At 40.3% G+C, this 22,900-nt stretch overlaps 1 protein-coding gene across 1 annotated transcript in view; it reads left to right on the top strand.

The window, feature by feature from the left end:
- LOC133973892 (uncharacterized) overlaps window positions 1–22,900 on the top strand; it is a 42,710-nt gene that overhangs the window by 12,989 nt on the left and 6,821 nt on the right. Inside the window, exons 7-16 of the mRNA XM_062411972.1 lie at window positions 1,708–1,872; window positions 2,998–3,138; window positions 4,358–4,528; window positions 6,257–6,427; window positions 6,791–6,931; window positions 8,152–8,322; window positions 8,695–8,826; window positions 10,012–10,176; window positions 19,087–19,140; window positions 19,482–22,742. Of these exons, the coding sequence (XP_062267956.1) occupies window positions 1,708–1,872; window positions 2,998–3,138; window positions 4,358–4,528; window positions 6,257–6,427; window positions 6,791–6,931; window positions 8,152–8,322; window positions 8,695–8,826; window positions 10,012–10,176; window positions 19,087–19,140; window positions 19,482–22,742 (4,572 nt within the window). The remainder of the gene's footprint in view (window positions 1–1,707; window positions 1,873–2,997; window positions 3,139–4,357; window positions 4,529–6,256; window positions 6,428–6,790; window positions 6,932–8,151; window positions 8,323–8,694; window positions 8,827–10,011; window positions 10,177–19,086; window positions 19,141–19,481; window positions 22,743–22,900) is intronic.

Consider the following 22,900-nt stretch of genomic DNA (forward strand, 5'->3'; position numbering starts at 1 on the left):
TGTTGTTATGGGAACGTTACGTATCTTTATACGTATTTCTCAACTTTCAAAAATGCAAACTAAGACGGTGTTTAACATTAATACAAAATATAAAACAACTGAGAAAGAGAAAAATGTGTGAACAATGTGCGTCCGTCATCTGCAGGGAAACTTTTGTTGGTGAAATTTAATCTGTGTTTTCAATTTGTATGTTGAGTGGAATGAGACAGGATGTGGATTCATCCATGGCAACATGTTATGCTGAATATTAAAGACTCTTCCTTACAAGCTGGGAATTTCCCTGCCTCTCACGGGTATGCTTTACTTTAACCTTTACTTTAACAAAAAAGGAACTGTCAAGAGATCAATTAGGGCCTAATCTCTGAACACCATATCTAATCTACATTTACTTAAATAAAAATACACAAATTAAGTTGCATGACAAATATTACGTTTGAATCAATGGAATGATTTCAGAGATAACTGCAGCAAAGAGCTGATTACAAACTACCCAAAGCCCTGAATAGCAATTGAGTTTCAGTGTTTCAGTTTGACCTTACAGATGCCTTCAAACTGTTTTAATGCTGTTTTTCAAATTGTCTTTGCCCATCAGGTTCAGTGTGTGGTTAAATTTGAGTCTTAAATCACTAAATCTCCTTCCAACTCAGCACAGAATCATATGAAAAAATTCTAAAATAATACTTCTACAACAATGTGTAGGTGGCACTTTACTTTGGTTGCAGATTAAGATGTAGCGACAGTCTACCACCTTTACATACAGTCAGATAGCTTTGTCTCCTCTAAAGCTCAGACTCCTCAAGAAGATCCACAGATGGATCTGAGGGCTGTGAGAAGATCAACTTTAGACAAAAGATTATAAAACTAAGTTCTGAATCATAAATCCGATTTTATTTCTCTGAACCTTTTACTTATCTTTGTGTTTTGTAAAGTATTGAATTATTTAACCTCCATCCAAACCATCCAAGAAGTTAAGAGGGTAAATTATCTTTGAGGGAACTTTTTAAGTCAACAAGTCTTAGATCTGAGTCTGACAGAAGCTAAATGGTCTTGAAATACCGGTTTAGTCTAAGAAAATGTTACTATATCTGCCAAATGGGCAGTGAAGTAAAAAGTGCAGTATTTTACTTTGAAAAATGGAAAAGTACAAGAATGAAGTAGCACTCTCTGTTCAGACCTGGTATAACTTCTGTCTTGGGTGTTCCAATCATAAGTAAACACCAAAATAACAGTGCAATCTGTAACCACATAGACATTCACACCTTTATTTGTTCTGGCTCTGTGGTCCTGCACAAACCATTTCTAAAATGGTCCAGACTTTGCAGCCAGATCGTTGCTCTGTAACAGCTACAAACCTTATTCAATAAGCTTTAAAGCCTCAATGTCAATACTTGAACCTCAGTGAATTTTTCAGTGAAAAACTCCAAACTGGAAGTGTCTGTGCCACCAAAATACAAAATATGTCCTTATCGCCACTGTGTGTCAATAGAAAAGCCCTGTCGGGTTTCAAAGGTGAGAGAAGGTCAACACACAAGCACTAGTTCAACAATGAAAAACATCCTTGAGTTTCAGGCCTGCTCAGTGACCGTAATGACCCCAAACAGGACGAGTACTGACTCATTTTAATCATAATACTCAACCTGGTCTACATAGTAGGTATCAAAGCTGTCTGACTTCAATATTTTTTGTATTTTGCTTTTGTGTGTTTAGTTTGTTACCTAAATGGAAGCAGCTTCCAGTGCAGATGTGAGGACCAGTATGTCTGGCCTTCTACGGACTGTGTTTCATACGGAGCCTGTGATGAGATGACTAATGACACGTGCAGCTGTATCAACAGTATTCCATCCAATGGGCACTACTGCCAGGCAAAGACAGGTGAACTTTAAATGCTTATTTTGTGCTTATTTGATGTGCACTTTTACATTTTAACATCATCTTGATATTTTTATTCTATATCAAAAACTTTTGCCATATTTTCGTTTTTGTTTCTTGGCAGAGTAGATGCTACTCGATGAAATCAGATCAATTGATCAAGAATCATGTTTACTTATGACCCATTTTATTAGAGCTTACATGTTTTTTCTTTTAACATGAAGAAGCTAACTTAAGTTTCCCATGTTGCTCTGTTATCTTCTGTAGCTCCTCCAGTTGTTTATACATACCTCATTTCTGTTGAGTTGAACATCGCAGATGTTGGACTAATAAATCCACTGAGGACCATTCTGAGCAACATCAGTTACCCAATCAGCATCAACCAAATGCAAATCTCGGATGTCAACATTTCGACAGGTAGGAAAAACATCTGCACACAAGTGTGTGTGCAGATTTTAAGCACTAAATCATAACATCAAGATTGTAAAATGTAAAGATTTTACCCGACAGTTAACACATGGTCACAAAATGCTAAGCCCCTCATCCCCAAACTTTGTTCTCTAAGAAGTCAGATCTATGTTTGTTTGTGCAGTTTGCTCTCCGAGCAGCAGTGGTTACCAGTGCAGATGTGAGGATCTGTATCGTTGGTCATGTGACCAGTGTTTCATGTATGGATCCTGTGACAACATCTCCTCCGACACATGTGGATGTATTAATGCCATCCCTGCTGATGGAAAGCATTGTCAGCCTGTTGACCAATACAGTAAGCAGCTCTATCCAATTGTTTTATTCAAGTAATTATCAAATATATTCTTATTTGGCGATAACATTTTTTTTATGTGTAATTATTATTTGTTTCAAGTCTTTTAAATTCTTACATAATAATCTTGAATGTCTTAATTTTTTTAATGTATTACTAGATGAACACAGATTCTTATTGCTACACTTGACCTCATTCTGTTGTTACTTTTCTTTCTCTTCTTCCATAGACTTTACATTTTGTCCAGTTACGACGACCACTCCATCACCAACAAGTAAGACTGAGGAAGCAACACAAATCAGAAACATAATATGAAAACCACAGCACAGATCTTAAGTGATTCACGTTTCTTTTTTCTGTCTCTGCAGTTCCTCCAGTTGTCTATGAATATATTATTACAATTGAGCTGAACACCACAGATGTTACGGAGATAGACCGACTGAGAAACATCAGCTACCCAGTCAGCATCAGCAACAACACACAAGTCTCTGGCATGAACATCTCTACAGGTGACAATTACACGTTAGTTACTGGTTTTGTGTGAACACATTTTTTCCCTTTATAGTGAATGTGTAAAAGTTACTACACCTTGAATTCATATTTGTTCTACCAATATCTCTTCAGCTCAAAATAAAATAACTTTATTGTTTTAAAACTTATTTTATTCTTTATGAAATTTCAATATTTGTCATGTAATAAGATCATAGATAAGGTAATAAGGACAAGAGCAGCTCTCCATCGTTATTCCCTGCAATCAGTTTAAGCACATGGCATGATATCAGTGTATATAATTTACTTACATCAAGTGGTGAATTTGAATATTGCAGCTGAAAACCCCCTCACCTCGCCCTCCCATTCCATACATGAGGGACAACCTGTGGTAGCATTCAATTGTCATAAAAACTGAAAAGGATTTAAGTTTGTCCATCCTGGGCCACTGTTAAAAACATGGCAGCCTCTGTAGAGAGGAACAGCTCCCAATGTAAATATATAATGTATTTAGGTATAAAGAGTTCATTCTAGGGTAAAATACAACAACTGGTCAAATTTTTATGAAAACATGAGTGAAAACATCAATAGGATTAATTTGTATTTAATTTCTGCCATTAGATCCTTTTCACCTAAATACTACGCACTGAACCTTTAATATAAAGAGAACTAACTTCAAAATGCACCAGCTTCTAGTCATGAAAGTCTATGTTTTCCATCATGCATAATGAAAGTGGCAGCTCCAAACATATGTTTTCTTTAGATTTAAACAACCTAATCTCATTCATGCTTTAACTTTACCTGTGTTTAAAGATGGGTCCTACCAGTACATGTGAACTCAGGGGGACGTGTATCTGTCAGGAATGTTCAGCATTATCTGATGACCTTGTCTTTGTCCAATTTGTTTTGAAACTTTGCATAGTTCTAAAATCTCATTTCCAGATTTTTAAGATCTTTGCAATTTAGAAATGAAAGTTTTTTCTCCATGTGTACACTACTAACTGATCTAAATCCTGTAAGATATGTAGGATAAATGGTGCATTAGACAAATGAGTCCTGTTTTGTTTTCATTGTACAATTTAGAACAAAGTCATTTGTTTTCTAAATCTTGCAAATTTAAACGAGTTTCAAACTTGGCTCCATTTCATATTGTCAATTTGTTTATATAAATCCTATGTGATGGAAATGTGTAAAATATTCACATTATCTACATGATCTTCAATATATTTCTGTATCCAGTTTGCTCTCCGAGCAGCAGTGGTTACCAGTGCAGATGTGAGGATCAGTATCGTTGGTCATGTGACCAGTGTTTCATGTATGGATCCTGTGACAACATCACCTCCAACACATGTGGATGTATCAATGCCATCCCTGCTGATGGACAGCATTGTCAGCCTGTTGACCAATACAGTAAGCAGCTATATCCAATTGTTTTATTCAAGTAATTATCAAATATATTCTTATTTTGGCGAAAACATTTTTTATGAGTAATTATTATTTGTTTCACATCTTTTTAAGGTTAACATTATAATATTGAATGTCTTAATTTTTCTCAAGTATTACTAAATGAACACAGATGTTTATGGCTACATTTGAACTTATTCTGCTGTTACTTTTCTTTCTCTTCTTCCATAGACTTTACATTGTGTCCAGTTGCGACGACCACTTCATCACCAACAAGTAGGACTGAGGAAGCAACACAAATCAGAAACATAATATGAAAACCACAGCACAGATCTTAAGTGATTCACGTTTTTTTTTCTGTCTCTTCAGCTTCTCCAGTTGTCTATGAATATATTATTAAAATTGAGCTGAACACCACAGACATTACAGTGATAGACCGACTGAGAAACATCAGCTACCCAGTCAGCATCAGCAACAACACACAAGTCTCTGGCATGAACATCTCTACAGGTGACAATTACACGTTAGTTACTGGTTTTGTGTGAACACATTCTGCCACTTTACAGTGAATGGTGAAAAGTTACTACACCTTGAATTCATAGTTGTTCTACCAATGTCTCTTCAGCTCAAAATAAAATAACTTTATTGTTTTAAACTTATTTATTCTTTATTAAATTTCAGTATTTGTCATGTAATAAGATCCGAGATAAGGTAGTGAGGACAAGAGCAGCCATTCATCGTCATTCACGGCAATCAGTTTTAGCACATGGCAATTCCGGTATCAGTGTATATAATTTACTGACATCAAGTGGTGAAGTTGCATATTGCAGCTGAAAACCCCCTCACCTCACCCTCCCCTTCCATACATGAGGGACAATATGTGGTAGCCTTCAGTTTTCATAAAAGCTCAAAAGGAGTTTAGTTTGTCTATCCTGGGCCACTGTAAAACACATGGCAGCCTCTGCAGAGAGGAACAGCTCCCAATGTAAATATGTAATGTATTTAAGTATAAAAGGTTCATTTTAGGGCATAGTACAACAATTGCTCAAATTTAGATGAAAACATGAGTGAAAACATCAATAGGATTAATTTGTATTTAATTTCTGCCATTAGATCCTTTTCACCTAAATACTACGCACTGAACCTTTAATATAAAGAGAACTAACTTCAAAATGCACCAGCTTCTAGTCATGAAAGTCTATGTTTTCCATCATTCATAATGTAAGTGGCAGCTCCAAACATATGTCTTCTTTAGATTTAAACAACCTACTCTCATTCATGCTGTAGCTTTACTTGTGTTTACAGACGGGTCCTACCAGTACATGTGAACTCAGGGGGACGTGTATCTTTCAGGAATGTTCAGCATTATCTGATGACCTTGTTTGTGTCCAATTTGTTTTGAAACTCTTCATAGTTCTAAAACCTCAGTCCAGATATTTAAGATATTGTCATTTCGAAATGAACGTTTTTTTCTCCATGTGTACACTACTAACTGATCTAAATCATATTAGATATATAGAATAAATGGTGCATTAGACAAATGAGTCCTGTTTTATTTTTCATTTGTAAGATTTAGAACAAAAGCATTTGTTTTTTCTAAATCTTGTAAATTACAATTAGTTTCAAATTTGGCACCATTACATATTGTCACTTTGTTTAAATAAAGTCTACGTCTTGGAAATGAGTGAAATATTCACATTATTTAGATGATCTTCAATATATTTCTGTCTCCAGTTTGCTCTCCGAGCAGCAGTGGTTACCTGTGCAGATGTGAGGATCAGTATCGTTGGTCATGTGACCAGTGTTTCATGTATGGATCCTTTGACAACATCACCTCCAACACATGTGGATGTATCAATGCCATCCCTGCTGATGGACAGCATTGTCAGCCTGTTGACCAATACAGTAAGCAGCTCTATCACATGCTTTTATAAGACCAATGATCAAATATATTCTTATTTTGGCTAGAACCTTTTTTACGAGTAATTATTATTTCTTTCACGTCTTTTTAATGTTAACATTATAATATTGAATGTCTTAATTTTTCTCAAGTATTATTTAATGAACACAGATGCTTATGGCTACAATTGAACTTATTCTGCTGTTACTTTTCTTTCTCTTTTTCCATATACTTCACATTTTGTCCAGTTACGACGACCACTCCATCACCAACAAGTAGGACTGAGGAAGCAACACAAATCAGAAACATAATATGAAAACCACGGCACAGATCACAAGTGATTCACATTTCTTTTTCTGTCTCTGCAGCTTCTCCAGTTGTCTATGAATATATTATTACAATTGAGCTGAACACCACAGACGTTAAAGAGATAGACCGAATTAGAAACATCAGCTACCCAGTCAGCATCAGCAACAACACACAAGTCTCCGGCATTAACATCTCTACAGGTGACAATTACACGTTAGTTATTGGTTTTGTGCGAACACATTCTTCCCCTTTACAGTAAATGTGGAAAAGTTACTACACCTTGAATTCATAGTTGTTCTACCAATATCTCTTCAGCTCAAAATAAAATAACTTTATTGTTTTAAAACTTATTTTATTCTTTATGAAATTTCAATATTTGTCATTTAATAAGATCATAGATAAGGTAATGAGGACAAGAGCAGCTCTCCATCGTTATTCACTGCAATCAGTTTTAGCACATGGCATGATATCAGTGTATATAATTTACTGACATCAAGTGGTGAATTTGCATATTGCAGCTGAAAACCCCCTCACCTCGCCCTCCCATTCCATACATGAGGGACAACCTGTGGTAGCATTCAATTGTCATAAAAACTGAAAAGGATTTAAGTTTGTCAATCCTGGGCCACTGTTAAAAACATGGCAGCCTCTGTAGAGAGGAACAGCTCCCAATGTAAATATATAATGTATTTAAGTATGAAGAGTTCATTCTAGGGTAAAATACAACAACTGGTCAAATTTTGATGAAAACATGAGTGAAAACATCAATAGGATTAATTTGTATTTAATTTCTGCCATTAGATCCTTTTCACCTAAATACTACGCACTGAACCTTTAATATAAAGAGAACTAACTTCAAAATGCACCAGCTTCTAGTCATGAAAGTCTATGTTTTCCATCATGCATAATGAAAGTGGCAGCTCCAAACATATGTTTTCTTTAGATTTAAACAACCTAATCTCATTCATGCTTTAACTTTACCTGTGTTTAAAGATGGGTCCTACCAGTACATGTGAACTCAGGGGGACATGTATCTGTCAGGAATGTTCAGCATTATCTGATGACCTTGTCTTTGTCCAATTTGTTTTGAAACTTTGCATAGTTCTAAAATCTCATTTCCAGATTTTCAAGATCTTTGCATTTTAGAAATGAAAGTTTTTTCTCCATGTGTACACTACTGACTGATCTAAATCCTGTAAGATATGTAGGATAAATGGTGCATTAGACAAATGAGTCCTGTTTTATTTTCATTTATAAGATTTAGAACAAAGTCATTTGTTTTCTAAATCTTGCAAATTTAAACGAGTTTCAAACTTGGCTCCATTTCATATTGTCAATTTGTTTATATAAATCCTACGTGATGGAAATGTGTAAAATATTCACATTATTTACATGATCTTCAATATATTTCTGTCTCCAGTTTGCTCTCCGAGCAGCAGTGGTTACCAGTGCAGATGTGAGGATCAGTATCGTTGGTCATGTGACCAGTGTTTCATGTATGGATCGTGTGACAACATCACCGTCAACACATGTGGATGTATCAATGCCATCCCTGCTGATGGACAGCATTGTCAGCCTGTTGACCAATACAGTAAGCAGCTATATCCAATTGTTTTATTCAAGTAATTATCAAATATATTCTTATTTTGGCGAAAACATTTTTTATGAGTAATTATTATTTGTTTCACATCTTTTTAAGGTTAACATTATAATATTGAATGTCTTAATTTTTCTCAAGTATTACTAAATGAACACAGATGTTTATGGCTACATTTGAACTTATTCTGCTGTTACTTTTCTTTCTCTTCTTCCATAGACTTTACATTGTGTCCAGTTGCGACGACCACTTCATCACCAACAAGTAGGACTGAGGAAGCAACACAAATCAGAAACATAATATGAAAACCACAGCACAGATCTTAAGTGATTCACGTTTTTTTTTCTGTCTCTTCAGCTTCTCCAGTTGTGTATGAATATATTATTAGAATTGAGCTCAACACCACAGACGTTACAGAGATAGACCGACTGAGAAACATCAGCTACCCAGTCAGCATCAGCAACAACACACAAGTCTCTGGCATGAACATCTCTACAGGTGACAATTACACGTTTGTAACTGGTTTAGTATGAACACATTCTGCCACTTTACAGTGAATGTGGAGAAGTTACTACACCTTGAATTCATGTTTGTTCTACAAATATCTCTTCAGCTCAAAATAAAATAAGTTTATAGTTTTAATTCCTACTTTTCCTTCATTAATCTCCGGATTTGTCATATAATAAGATCCATGATAAGGTAGTGAGGACAAGAGCAGCCATTGTCATTCACTGCAATCAGTTTTAGCACAAGGCACTTCTGGTTTCGGTGTGTAGAATTTACTGACCAGTAGTGGTGAAGTTGCACATTGCAGCTGAAAACCCCCTCACTTCACCCTCCCCTTCCATACATGAGAGACAACCTGTGGTAGCCTTCAGTTGTCATAAAAACTCAAAAGGAGTTTAGTTTGTCCATCCTGGGCCACTGTAACAAACATCACAGCAACTGTAGAGAGGATTAGCTCCCAATGTACATTTATAATGTGATTAAGTATAAAGGGTTTATTCTAGGGTAAAAATTATCAACTGGTCAAATATAGATGAAAACATGAGTGAAAACATCAATAGGATTAATTTGTATTTAATTTCTGCCATTAGATCCCTTTCACCTAAATGTTACGCACTGAACCTTTAATATAAAGAGAACTAACTTCAAAATGCACCAGCTTCTAGTTATGAAACTCAATGTTTTTCATCCTGTATTATGTAAGTGGCAGCTCCAAACATATGTTTTCTCTAGATTTAAACAACCTAATCTCATTCATGCTGTAGCTTTACCTGTGTTTACAGACGGGTCCTACCAGTACATGTGAACTCAGGGGGACGTGTATATGTCAGGAATTTTCAGCATTATCTGATGACCTTGTGTGTGTCCAATTTGTTTTCAAACTTTGCATAGGTCTAAAATCTCATCTCTTTTTTTCCCATGTTTTTTTTACTAAATTATCTAAATCCTGTTAGATATATAGGATAAATGGTGCATTACACGAATGAATCCTAATCTATTTTCATTTGTAAGATTTAGAACAAAGTAATTTGTTTTCTATCTATCTTGTAAATTTGAAAGGAGTTTCAAACTCTGCACCATTTAATATTGTCAATGTGTTTAAATAAAGTCTACGTCTTGCAAATGTGTGAAATATTCACATTATTTACATGATTTTCAATATATTTCTGTCTCAAGTTTGCTCTCCGAGCAGCAGTGGTTACCAGTGCAGATGTGAGGATCAGTATCGTTGGTCAAGTGACCAGTGTTTCATGTATGGATCCTGTGACAACATCACCTCCGACACATGTGGATGTATCAATGCCATCCCTGCTGATGGACAGCATTGTCAGCCACTGACAGGTAAGAAGCTGGAAGTCTATTTTAAAACTATTCATGCCTCACATACCTTCAACAGACCTGAATTTAATGATTTCTATTTTCATAAAGATGTCTTGATTTGTCCATCAATAACTTTATCATATCTCAGACTTGTGTTTATGCCACACCATATTCGTAAAGGCCAGAGTTTTCTTCCTCTCTCAGTCATGTTCACTCCGATTCAGTCTGTGTGACAGAGTTTTTTAATATCGTTCTTGTTGTGATGTCTTTCATTTTTCATCACTTCCTTTTTTTAGTAACAAGTACAACTGTTGCAACGGCTAGGAATACTACAGCATTCTTAACACCAACCACCACAGCCATAACAGGTATTTATTATAATCAAGTGTGTGTGTGTGTGTGTTTGTGTGAACACGATAATCACTGCCACTTGATGTTGCATAAGCTTTGCGACCCCACCTGCCCCCACCTTCCCCGAGGTACTCAGCAAGGTGCTGTCTGTGGCCCCTTAACACACAACTAGGAGCAGCACTTTATAAAGTTACTGTGCACAGGACATCCAACAAAAGAGCAATCCACCAAGTTGCTGTGTATACTGGTTCAATTAATTTCTCAGTGTCTCGTGGAGAGAATCCTACACTGAAAGCCAAAGTACTTTTACTGTCAATAAAACACAGATTTGTACTTTTCAGAGACACCAACTGCTAATATGACAGTGCTGAACACAACAAAACTACCCCAGCAACCACAGTAACCAAAGTAGTTAATAAAACTCATTAGTAAGTCTTGAAAATGACTCATTAAGAAAAACCATTTAGTTCTTACGTTTCAATTTTAGACTGCATGGTAAACATGCTGTTAAATGCTGTAAGACAGGAGTTCTCAAACTTTTGCAAGCTGGTTAGGGGTAGTTGGGGCCCCCCACCCCCCCGCCGCCCTCAACTACACCACCATATATAGATAGATAGCATATTGTTATTGATAAGCCTGACATGTCAAGGTTTAGGCTATTGTTATTGTTAGGCCCATACAGATAATTATTATTACTATTTTATTATTTATTATTATTATTCTGTCTTGCGACCCCAATAAAATAAATTTTTTGGCAATTGTATGGGGTTTGCCAAGCTTTGCAATTCTACGGCGAAACCAGACTGCAAAATAGCTTTGGATTCGCAACTGGCGCATCGGTTGCCTGACTTTTATCAATCAGAAACTTGTCCATAGTTGTTTTTGTTTGCTGACACAGTGTGAAGTTAATAAAGTTCTAATTGCAACGTGTGAGTGTGTTTGTATGTGTGGCTGTGAGCGACTTGCACACGAATAATGAATAAGGCTGTGCTAGCCAGTGTTGCCACAGTTACTTTAAAAAAGTAACTTAGTTACTTTACAGATTACTTTGTTTTAAAAGTAACTTAGTAACCTAAAGATTACTTGATTTTAAAAGTTACTAAGTTAGATAACAAGTTACTTTATTAGTTACATTCAGCAGCTGCCGACAACACCGCCGCCTCAACATAAAAATGAAAAACAGTTTTGCCAACACTCACTTTATTAGAAGCCGCTGGAAGGGGCACCCCGCGCAAACGGAGGGTTCCCCAGTGGGCACCGTAGCTGAGGTGATGATTGAAGATGAAAAGACAGGTGTTAAGGAGAAAAGGGCTAGCTGCAGTTGGAAGAAGTTAGCTAGCTAGAAGGCTAGCTCTTGGGGCTACGAGCTTTCTAAAAAGACTGTGGAGCAAATTACAACTTAGATTAGGCTATGAATAGCCCGGTGCAAGTGCAGGAAGGTATTACTTAGGAAGGAGTGAGTCTTTAAAAATAGTTTTTATAGAGTAATTAATATCTGAATTTTAGAGGAAACAAAAGCAATCTCACAAACTCTGCAGGGTGTTGTCTCAGTGAGGATGAGCGCTGACCATGCCTGCAGTTACTTTTATACTCAGAAGCGTACGTGCAACTCACGTTCAAATGATAATATTTGATTTGTTTGTGTCAGTCCAGCCACTTGCATTTCGCCACTGTCTGTGACATCACGCCCCCCCACACTTTGAGAATCACTGCTTTAAGTGATTTAGACTTAAATAAAAGTTTCTGTTGTATTATTGGAAGATGAGCAAGAAAATGAACCCCAATTTGCCCCAGTGTGTAAATATATTGTGAAAGAAAAAAATTCAACATATACTAGCACTCTTTTAATGCATGTGTGAAGGATGAATTTAGCATTTGAATGGTTGATAAATTGAACAGATAATCTGACCATGAATTATTCCCATGTTTGATTAAAGGGGACATATTATGAAAAATCCACTTTTGTAGTGCTTCTACACGTTAATGTGGGTATCTGGCATATCAACCGTCCCAAAAACTAAAACAAAAAAACAACTCCCGCGATTTGTTGTGGTTCCTCTATGTAAGAAACTACACGATAGAGTGCGTCGAATGGGAATATGACCAGAATTGACGTCATAGTCGTCTACATGGCATAGCCCCCCCCCCCCCCCCTGGTGATCTGGTGGAGGAGGAGACCGGGTTACGTTACGAGCCATAGCACGTTCATCAGCTCGAGGCGGCGGGTGTTACCTAGGAAGCAGAGCCTGTGGTCGGGGGAAATCACGAGCCCAAGCCCCCTCCTCAGCTCGGGCTCGCTGGGTGATGTCCTCGGGATGCTGGCTCCATGTCAGCAGCTCGCTTCTGGTGGACCTGTCGGTGTTTGTTTACGGTTAGCAGCAGCCGCCAGACTGATCTCCCCACGGACAGGGGAGCATTAACATTGCGTGTCTCGTGTCGCAGTGAGTGTCTTCAACTATAAAAGCTGTTGTTTTGTTTCGGTAATTGACGGTGACATGTAAGCTAGGTGGCGTTAGCCTCATAGCAATCAGTGCCTGGCTTGCCGGCCGGCTTCGGCGGCAGCGGCAGCCGGCTGCTCGGTTGCGGGTTGGATCCCGGCTGTACCCAGGCAGCTCACTGCGAGGCTGGCGGTGCTCCCGCTGACTGCACACACCTGACAGCCGGACACGTCTCACCGGCGTAGGGTTCCCCACGTCTGCAGGGTATGTCTCATTTTCATCATTGATCATTATCGATCTGTGACAAATCTCCAGCCTGTGTGTCCCCTGTGTGTGTCCCGCTATGGTTAGCAGCAGTGGGCTAATGCTAGTTTGCTGTTAGTTTGTGTTTAAAGTTGCAGCACTTTCTGGAATGGCTGCTTGTGAACGTACTTACAGCAGCATTGCATGTGGAACCCCGGCCGGGAAGCATCGGACTGAGAGGTGGGGGGAGAGATCCCATTTCGGGTCCGGAGTGGAGGAATAATGCTCTTGGAGTCGTAGCTTGTGTGTGCGTTTCGGCCCGGTAGACGCAGCACCTATTAATACACAAACAATGCACTCAGAGGCTAACCCGAGTTGTTGCTTCTGTGTGTGTCGTCCGGTTGAAACAGCCGGTATAACTTAAAACAGCTGTTTGTGGAGCTTTGTTAGAAATAATGATGAAAACTATTGCATGTTCGCTATTTGTCATGAGGTCGGGATATCCGAGTTATCCTGAATGCAGCACAGCAATGTTGTTAGCAGCTGAACGAAGCAGCCCGGAGCTAAGCCTCCACTGCTCGCTCGGCTTCATGTCCGCACACGGACCGTCATACCCCGCGGAGGGGAACCCGGACAGACCCGGGTCTGTGTGAGGGGTTCCGGGAGTGAGGGCGCGACAACAACCTGAGACTGAGACGTCGAGAACCGTCAAATCGAACTAGCTCTCAGCGGCTAGCAGGTCTCTCATCGGGGCTTGAGAGTACAGCAGCGCATATTTTAAGTGTAGATATATGTGTATACACAAATATCTAATGCATGTATTTAAATAATGTTCATCTTTATCAGAAGATGTAGTAGTTTGAAAATTGTAGCTTCAATGAAGAAACACAACAAACAGCCTTAAATATGCATATATCAACCTTAAATATGCTAAGGGGAGATTTAAGACGTGAAACTGGATGTGTGTGCGCTCAGAATATATGCCCTGTATGAATAAAAACACAATTATAGTGTATAAACACATATCTAATGCATGTACTTAAATAATGCACATCTTTATCTAGCCTGACGTTGTCAGACTCACAATTCTAGTCAGAATGTGAGTCTGAGACCGCTCCATTGGACTGTGATTATGGGGGGTGTTTCAACTGACCAGGATATAAAAATCCTCTTCGCTCAATTGGATAGACCTACAACCAATCAGAGCAACATAGTATGTGACGTATGTTAAGCAATGCATTGTGAGTTATTTACTAACGCCGGGTTCACACTGGACGCTGAAGTGATGCCGAAGCGACGCTTCAGCGCAGCGCCAAGCCTTAAATAACAGCTGGCTCCCATCCACTCCCATGTTAAATCTTTGTGCTGGTCACACTGGAGGCTGAAGCACCGCGCTGCGCCAAGGCTGCCTCATTTTTTGCGCTTGACGCGAGTGTATCACACCAGGAAACACACTGAAAAACGATTTTAAACTATATTGATGACATATCTTATATGATATAAATGATCAAATATGCATCCCATACTTTGAAGTCCCCTTCTGTTGTCCTGGAGTTTTAATTTGACCAATGACATTAGTAAATGTCCCCCTCTGCCCATCCACTACAGACACACAAGCAGTGATACAGATAAAAAGAGAGAGAGAGGGGGCTACGTATTCTCCACATAGGCTTGATTGGAGAATATGTAATTTACCCCCGACACCCGACATTTAACTGAGCAAACAGCGAAGTTCTTCAACTTGGATGACATTAAATTAATAATTGAAGTGGAGAAGTACAGTGAATTGTATGATCCTCGGAACATGTTGTATAAAGTCAACACCAAGAAAGACAAATGTTGGGACGCTGTTGCTTAATGTTGGAGCAACAAGTAAGTGCTTTTAATCTACTGGATCAACGGGTGATATTATTAGAGCTGCCCGGCGGTTCAGGGTCACTTCAGTGTCCGGTGTGAACAGCCAAGCGCCGGAACGATAGGGATTAGAGCGGTGCTTTGGCGTCGCCTCAACATTCTCTGTTCCTCTTTAAAAATGAATGCGCTGTCGATGTCTTCTAAAACAAACTCAATGGCAGCATCTACACATCTCAGCTCTCCAGCGGCAGGCATGTTTGTTGAAAACGAATTCAACCCAAGGGCACTTTGATGACGTGGTTGATAACGTTACCGTTGATCATCTGTCCATCATCGTATGAAGCCCGCCCTGACAATCTGATTGGTCCGGATGATTTCGAACCGGGCATAATTTCTCCCCAACGGAGCGACTCCAGACCGAGCTTCCCGACCTCAAATGTTGTGGGCGGGGCTAAGTTCGTCTGGCATCCAGGCTAATCTTTATCAGGAGGTGTAGTAGTTTGAAAATTGTAGCTTCAATGAAGAACATAACAAACGCATACAGAAATATATGTGTAGGAGAATGACTTAAAATGATTTTAACAACCTTAAATATGCTAAAGAGAGATTTAAGATGTATGAGTGTGTGTGTGTGTGTGTCTGTGTGTGTGAATGTGTGTGTGTGTGTGTGGGGGGGGGGTTTGTTGGTGAGAGGGGGAGCGGGCGGTGAGTGGGGGGGGGCACTCAAAACAGGTCAATTTGAGGAAGGCTGTTTTAGACAGAGTAAAAAGGGTGCTGTTTTAAATGATCCTTGTGGTATTTTGACCAAAAAATGTTACAGACATTTCATTAAGACTCCAAGGAACCATATCAACTGTGGTGAAAAGGGCATAATATGTCCCCTTTAAGCATTTACATGTTTGTAAAATGATCTGTGCAGATTCAACACTTACAACACATATGAACACCACAACAGCTGCAACAACACCTGTAACCAGTCAGTCCTTTCAAATAACCTCACAGCAAATTTTTCAAAATGTCCTTAATATTTGTCTGTAATTTATCCTCATTTTATAGAATTTACGGCCACCAAAAACAAGTGGTGTTATTTTTCTGATATAAGGAAAAACACTGATTAAAATCCTACAGTAATCTTTATGGTTTTAACGTAACTTGACCAACTTGTCTTAACCACAGTGAAATATTGTTAATTGTCCATTTCCCCCCCAGATTCAACAATGGCTACAACACATGGTACAACAGTAATAACAAGTAAGTATTCAACAACCCGTTCCAACAACAAAGGTTCAACCCAGTAATAGTACAGTGTTCCTAATATAGTGAAGCTTGGTGAATGAATTGATGAACAATCATGGTTACTGAGGTCTCTATTAGTACATTGTGGTGAGTGTTCAGTTATAGTTAGCATTTACTCTACGGCAATAACCTAACTTGGCTGAAACCTTATACTCTGGGCCTCAGCTAACATGAACTTACATGAACAGGTCAAAAATACTTATCTCTGAGTGACAGGTAAAGTCAACATGTGGAACTTCTAATCGCTTCAAGCCATTAACAGGAAGTCTGGATGACTCTTTTAACATTACTCTGTAATAATCTGTTTTTATTAAATAATGTAGATATCTGTACAATGTTAATTTACAACATATTTTTACAAACAGGAACAAATATGTAGAACGCAAAAAGCAAAAAACTTTGAGCAAAAAAACTGTGTCCAAATTGTTATACTTTTGAGGGAATATTCAAAAATGTTTAAAGAATAGTGCCCATTGATCTCTAAACTATTGTCTGATTTTAGCAAATCTATCAGTTTGATTTAAGAGCAATACCCAGAAGGACAACATGAGGGCTATGGGCACCAACATATCCATTTTTGAAATAAATAATTAGTCATGGGTGTTAAGAATGTAAAATAGTTAATAAAATTAGTATCTGCACAAGCAGGAGTATCCAGTGGGTAGTAAATAATTATTCACCAATGATGCTCTGGGGATTAAAAAAATTATTAATTATTTTACTTTAAAAATGTTTGAAGGAATGTCAAACTGAACATTCCTTCAAGCATTTTTAATCTTTTAAAACCTCACTATTTTGTTACTGATTTCATAACTTCTGTTTCTGACTTTACAGAAAATTCATTATATCTTATAGATATTTTGAATGATCAAACAAATGTTACCTATACAGCTTGTAGCATTGTTTCATACAGGGCCGGCCCTAGCACATTTGGCGCTCTAGGCAAGCTTCACTCCTGGCGCCCCCCCCCCCCCCTCACACGAAAACTTATTACAAAATTATTTCTTTCTTCGTCGAAGTTGCTTGGACACACACACTCTAACCATAAGCCTCAATGTGCTAGCATGTTCTGACAACACCAAGGAGGTTCGTACCTCAATTTTTTGCCTCATTTTACCCTAATGTTAGATACATTTTTTTTAAATCAATCTAATTAAAGTATATCTGTAGAATACAGCATGAATGCAGCAGCAGTAACGACACGGAGCATTCAGTTCCACATCCAGACTGCATCTTATTCAAATTAAACACAATTTCAAGTACAAGCATTTCTTTGAGTGTAACTGCCTTTTTTAAGTGCATATAACATACATTCGATTATTATGGTGTCTCTTTCCTCCAAACATCTTAATATACATCATCACTCATAAAGAAATATAAACATTTACAATATAGACCTATTGAACATTAGCTTATAACTGGTCTTTATAAGGCACAATAACAATACATGAATTACAGAGTCTGTGTGTGTCGGAGCTGAACTACACACTGTAAAGAAAACAATATACTATCGCGACCCGCCTGCAAGACGACGTGCAGGTAAAATAAACACCTATACAGCCGAATGTAGCCCCGCCCACCTAGTGCGCGAGTGTCTCTCCTCACTGCCCAGCGGAGTTTCTGAAGGCCAAATTATACTCGTGTTGCACGGACGCACGCATGCACGCAAGACACGCAACACGCCCCTTTCGAGCCCTCTGGCGGCTTGCGTGCGTCCGCCAATTTTTCTAACTATACGACAAAACGACGCGAGCCTCACGCAGCCCGCAAGGCTTATGATTGGTCAGGTTACTACATCCCGTCCGGAGTCTAGTTTCCGGTTTCATGCCCCACAATACGCGGAAATCACGGAAGATTTAGAAGAACGAATATGGACCAAATAGAAGAGCACTTGGCAGAAGAGATCCGAAAGTATGACCACTTGTATAACCCGTCACTGACTGGCCGATTTGTCCGCCAGAAATAGGCTATGAGGAGCCGGAGTGGCGATGTAAATAAACATTCGACGAAGAAGAAGACGTCTCTTCTTTGTGTGTTTTGTTTTCGAAAAAAAAAGTTACTCCGCCTAGTGTTCTGGCGGTGAATTGCGTTGCAACACGCGCAACACGTTTAGGAAGCATAAACCAAAAAGGATCCGTCGATGCAGCTGCGTGGCCTTCCGCGGTTGCAGTCGCAGGACTATAATTAGGCCTTAAGTTTTACCAGTCAACACGTCCCAATGACACCCGTGGTGATCAAGCGAGGCTTTAGGAGCTAACGTAGGTGACTCTCACCCACTACTAACCTGTAGGATACAGGATGGAAGCAGCAGCAGGAACGACAAGGAGCATTCAGTTCCTCATCCAGACTGCACCTGACAGTACGGGGTGCAACTGGTCCCGTGCTAAACATTCCACCTGAGTGCTGCTGTCATTTACTGATTTCTCTAATGAAACTACTTAAATTACTGTCAGAGTAATTAAATACAATATTTTTGTCCACATAGAGAAGGGGGCGCCAAAAACTCTAAGAATGAATAATTTATGTGTTGTTAAATGTTCATTCCAGATTCCACACCTATTGCTACAACAAATATGACCACCACAAAAGCTGCAATACCAACAGTAATAAGTCAGTGATTTCTAAATATTTTGACAAATGTCCTTAAGTTTTGTCTGTAGTATATCGTCATCTATCAGATTGAGTTTGAACAGCAGTCATTAAGATAAAATGTTTTTTTTTATTCCTATATATGATTTATTTTTTGCAGATTCGACACCTGCTGCTACAACAGTTATGAACACTACAACAGCTGCAGTGCCAAGTGAGTGTTTGAGAAAAGATGACTCTTCTTTGTTTGTTACAACACATTTGAATGCAGTTATAACAATACCAACAACATTTGAATTAACGCTTTAAAATAGCGCATTATGTTAAAGTAATGAGTCAGTCATTGTTAAAATTAAAACAGTCAAAATGAAAAGTAGTGTGAAATGTGTGCATAGTAACAGCACTGACTGCTTTTGATTGTCCTATTGAATATATTTCCAGCTACTAATGCATCCAGCCAAAACACCACAATTAGCTCAGCAACACCAGACGTTCCACCAACATCCATAATAACAAATACTAGTAACACAGCTACTACGAATGTCCCCACCACAGCAATGATTGCTAAAACTACCACCACAATTACGGCTGCTACCTTGACCAAGGCTACTAACATGGCTAGGATTGCTACCGCTAACACTACCAACCCCGCCACCACAACTACGGCAGCCACCATTACCAATAAACCTACCGCTACTACGATTGTAACCACGGCTACCCCCACGACTACTATTCCCACTACTAACACTACCAAACCCCCCACCACAAGTACGACGGCTACCATTACCAGTACACCTACCGCTACTACGATTGCTACCACGGCTACCCCGGTTACCACCACGAATAAGATTGTTGCCACTAACACTACCCCCAGCCCCACCACAACTACAGCTGCTACCACGTATACCACGGCTACCAAAACAACTACGATTGCTAACACTAACACTAACCCCCCCACAACTACGGATGCTACCACGACTATGATTGTTACTGCGGATACCCCGGCTACCACCAAGACTACGGTTGCTACCACTAACACTACCAACCCCCCCACCATAACTACAGCTACTACCACGACCATTACACCTACCATTACTACGATTGCTACCACGGCTACCCCTGCTACCACCACGACTAAGACTGCTACCACTAACACTACCCCAAGCCCCACCACAACTACAGCTGCTACCACGGCTACCAACACGACTACGATTTCTACCACTAACACTACCAACCCCCCCACCACAACTACAGCTGTTTCCATGACCACTACCCCTACCACGATCGCTACTATGATTGTTACCACTGCTACCCCCACGACAACGATTCCCACCACTAACACTAACCCCACTCCCACCACAACTACGGCGGCTACCATTACCATTACACCTACCGCTACCACAGCGGCTACCACCACGACTACGATTGCTACCAGTCACACTACCCCCACCACAACTACAGCTGCTACCTTGACCACTGCTACCAACACGACTACGATTGCTACCCCTAACACTACCCCCATCCCAACCACAACTACGGCTGCTACCATGACCACTACCCCTACCACGACCGCTACTGCAATTGCTACCACGGCTACCCAGGCTACCAACACGACTATGATGGCTACCACAAACAGTACCCTTACCACAATGACTACTTTGATTGTAACCATGGCTACCCCGGCTACCACCACAACTACGGCTGCTACCACTAACACTACCCCTACTACGATTGTTACCACGGCTCCCCCGGCTACCACCACAACTACGATTGCTGCCAATAATACTACCACCATCCCCACCACAACTACAGCCGCTACCTTGACCACAGCTACCAACACGGCTACGATTGCAAATGCTAACTCTACCCCCAACCCCACCACATCTACGGCAGCTTCCAAGACCATTACTCCTACCACAAATGCTACTACGATTGCTACCATGGCTACCACCACGACTAAGATTGCTACCAGTCACACTACCCCCACCACAACTACAGCTGCTACCTTGACCACTGCTACCAACACGACTACGATTGCCACCACTAACACTACCCCCATCCCAACCACAACTACGGCTGCTACCATGACCACTACCCCTACCACGACCGCTACTGCGATTGCTACCACGGCTACCCCGGCTACCAACACAACTACGATTGCTATTACTAACACTACCAACCCCTCCACCACAACTACGGCTACTACCACGACCGTTACCCCTACCACTACTATGATTGCTACCACGGCTACCCAGGCTACCAACACGACTATGATGGCTACCACAAACAGTACCCTTACCACAATGACTACTTTGATTGTCACCATGGCTACCCCGGCTACCACCACAACTACGGCTGCTACCACTAACACTACCCCTACTACGATTGTTACCACGGCTCCCCCGGCTACCACCACAACTACGATTGCTGCCAATAATACTACCACCATCCCCACCACAACTACAGCCGCTACCTTGACCACAGCTACCAACACGACTACGATTGCAAATGCTAACTCTACCCCCAACCCCACCACATCTACGGCTGCTTCCAAGACCATTACTCCTACCACAAATGCTACTATGATTGCTACCATGGCTAACCACATGACTACGATTGCTACGAATAACACTACCACCACCCCAACTACAACTATGACTGCTATCTTGCCCACGGCTACAAATACGACTAAGATTGCTACCACTAACACTACCCCCAACCCCACCACAACTATGGCTGCTACCAAGACCATTACACCTTCCACAAACGCTAGTACGATTGCTACCACGGCTACCCCGGCTACCAACACGACTACGATTGCTATTACTAACACTACCAACTCCCCCACCACAACTACGGCTACTACCACGACCGTTACCCCTACCACTACTACGATTGCTACCACGGCTACCCAGGCTACCAACACGACTATGATGGCTACCACAAACAGTACCCTTACCACAATGACTACTATGATTGTCACCATGGCTACCCCGGCTACCGCCACAACTACGGCTGCTACCACTAACACTACCCCTACTACGATTGTTACCACGGCTCCCCCGGCTACCACCACAACTACGATTGCTGCCAATAATACTACCACCATCCCCACCACAACTATGACTGCTATCTTGCCCACGGCTACAAATACGACTAAGATTGCTACCACTAACACTACCCCCAACCCCACCACAACTATGGCTGCTACCAAGACCATTACACCTTCCACAAACGCTAGTACGATTGCTACCACGGCTACCCCGGCTACCAACACGACTACGATTGCTATTACTAACACTACCAACCCCTCCACCACAACTACGGCTACTACCACGACCGTTACCCCTACCACTACTACGATTGCTACCATGGCTACCCAGGCTACCAACAAGACTATGATGGCTACCACAAACAGTACCCTTACCACAACGACTACTATGATTGTCAACATGGCTACCCCGGCTACCGCCACAACTACGGCGGCTACCACTAACACTACCCCTACTACGATTGTTACCACGGCTCCCCCGCCTACCACCACAACTACGATTGCTGCCAATAATACTACCACCATCCCCACCACAACTATGACTGCTATCTTGCCCACGGCTACAAATACGACTACGATTGCTACCACTAACACTACCCCCAACCCCACCACAACTATGGCTGCTACCAAGACCATTACACCTTCCACAAACGCTACTACGATTGCTACCACGGCTACCACCACGACTACGATTGCTATCACTACCACTACCCCCACCACGGCCACTACCACCAGTGCACTTACGACAACTAATAACCAAACAGGTATTGTTTTATGTGCTCTTTTATTAAATTGCATTGATAAAGGGCCAGTTGTCACTTGCTGCAGAAAAGAAATTGTATTAAAGGATATGAGTTATTTTTAGATGAATAGCTGTATGATACTATACCACTGAGCTGCACTGGCCCCTGCACCTAAATAA

This window comes from Platichthys flesus, chromosome 18 (assembly GCF_949316205.1).
Source record: "Platichthys flesus chromosome 18, fPlaFle2.1, whole genome shotgun sequence".
Classification (NCBI taxonomy): Eukaryota; Metazoa; Chordata; class Actinopteri; order Pleuronectiformes; family Pleuronectidae; genus Platichthys; species Platichthys flesus.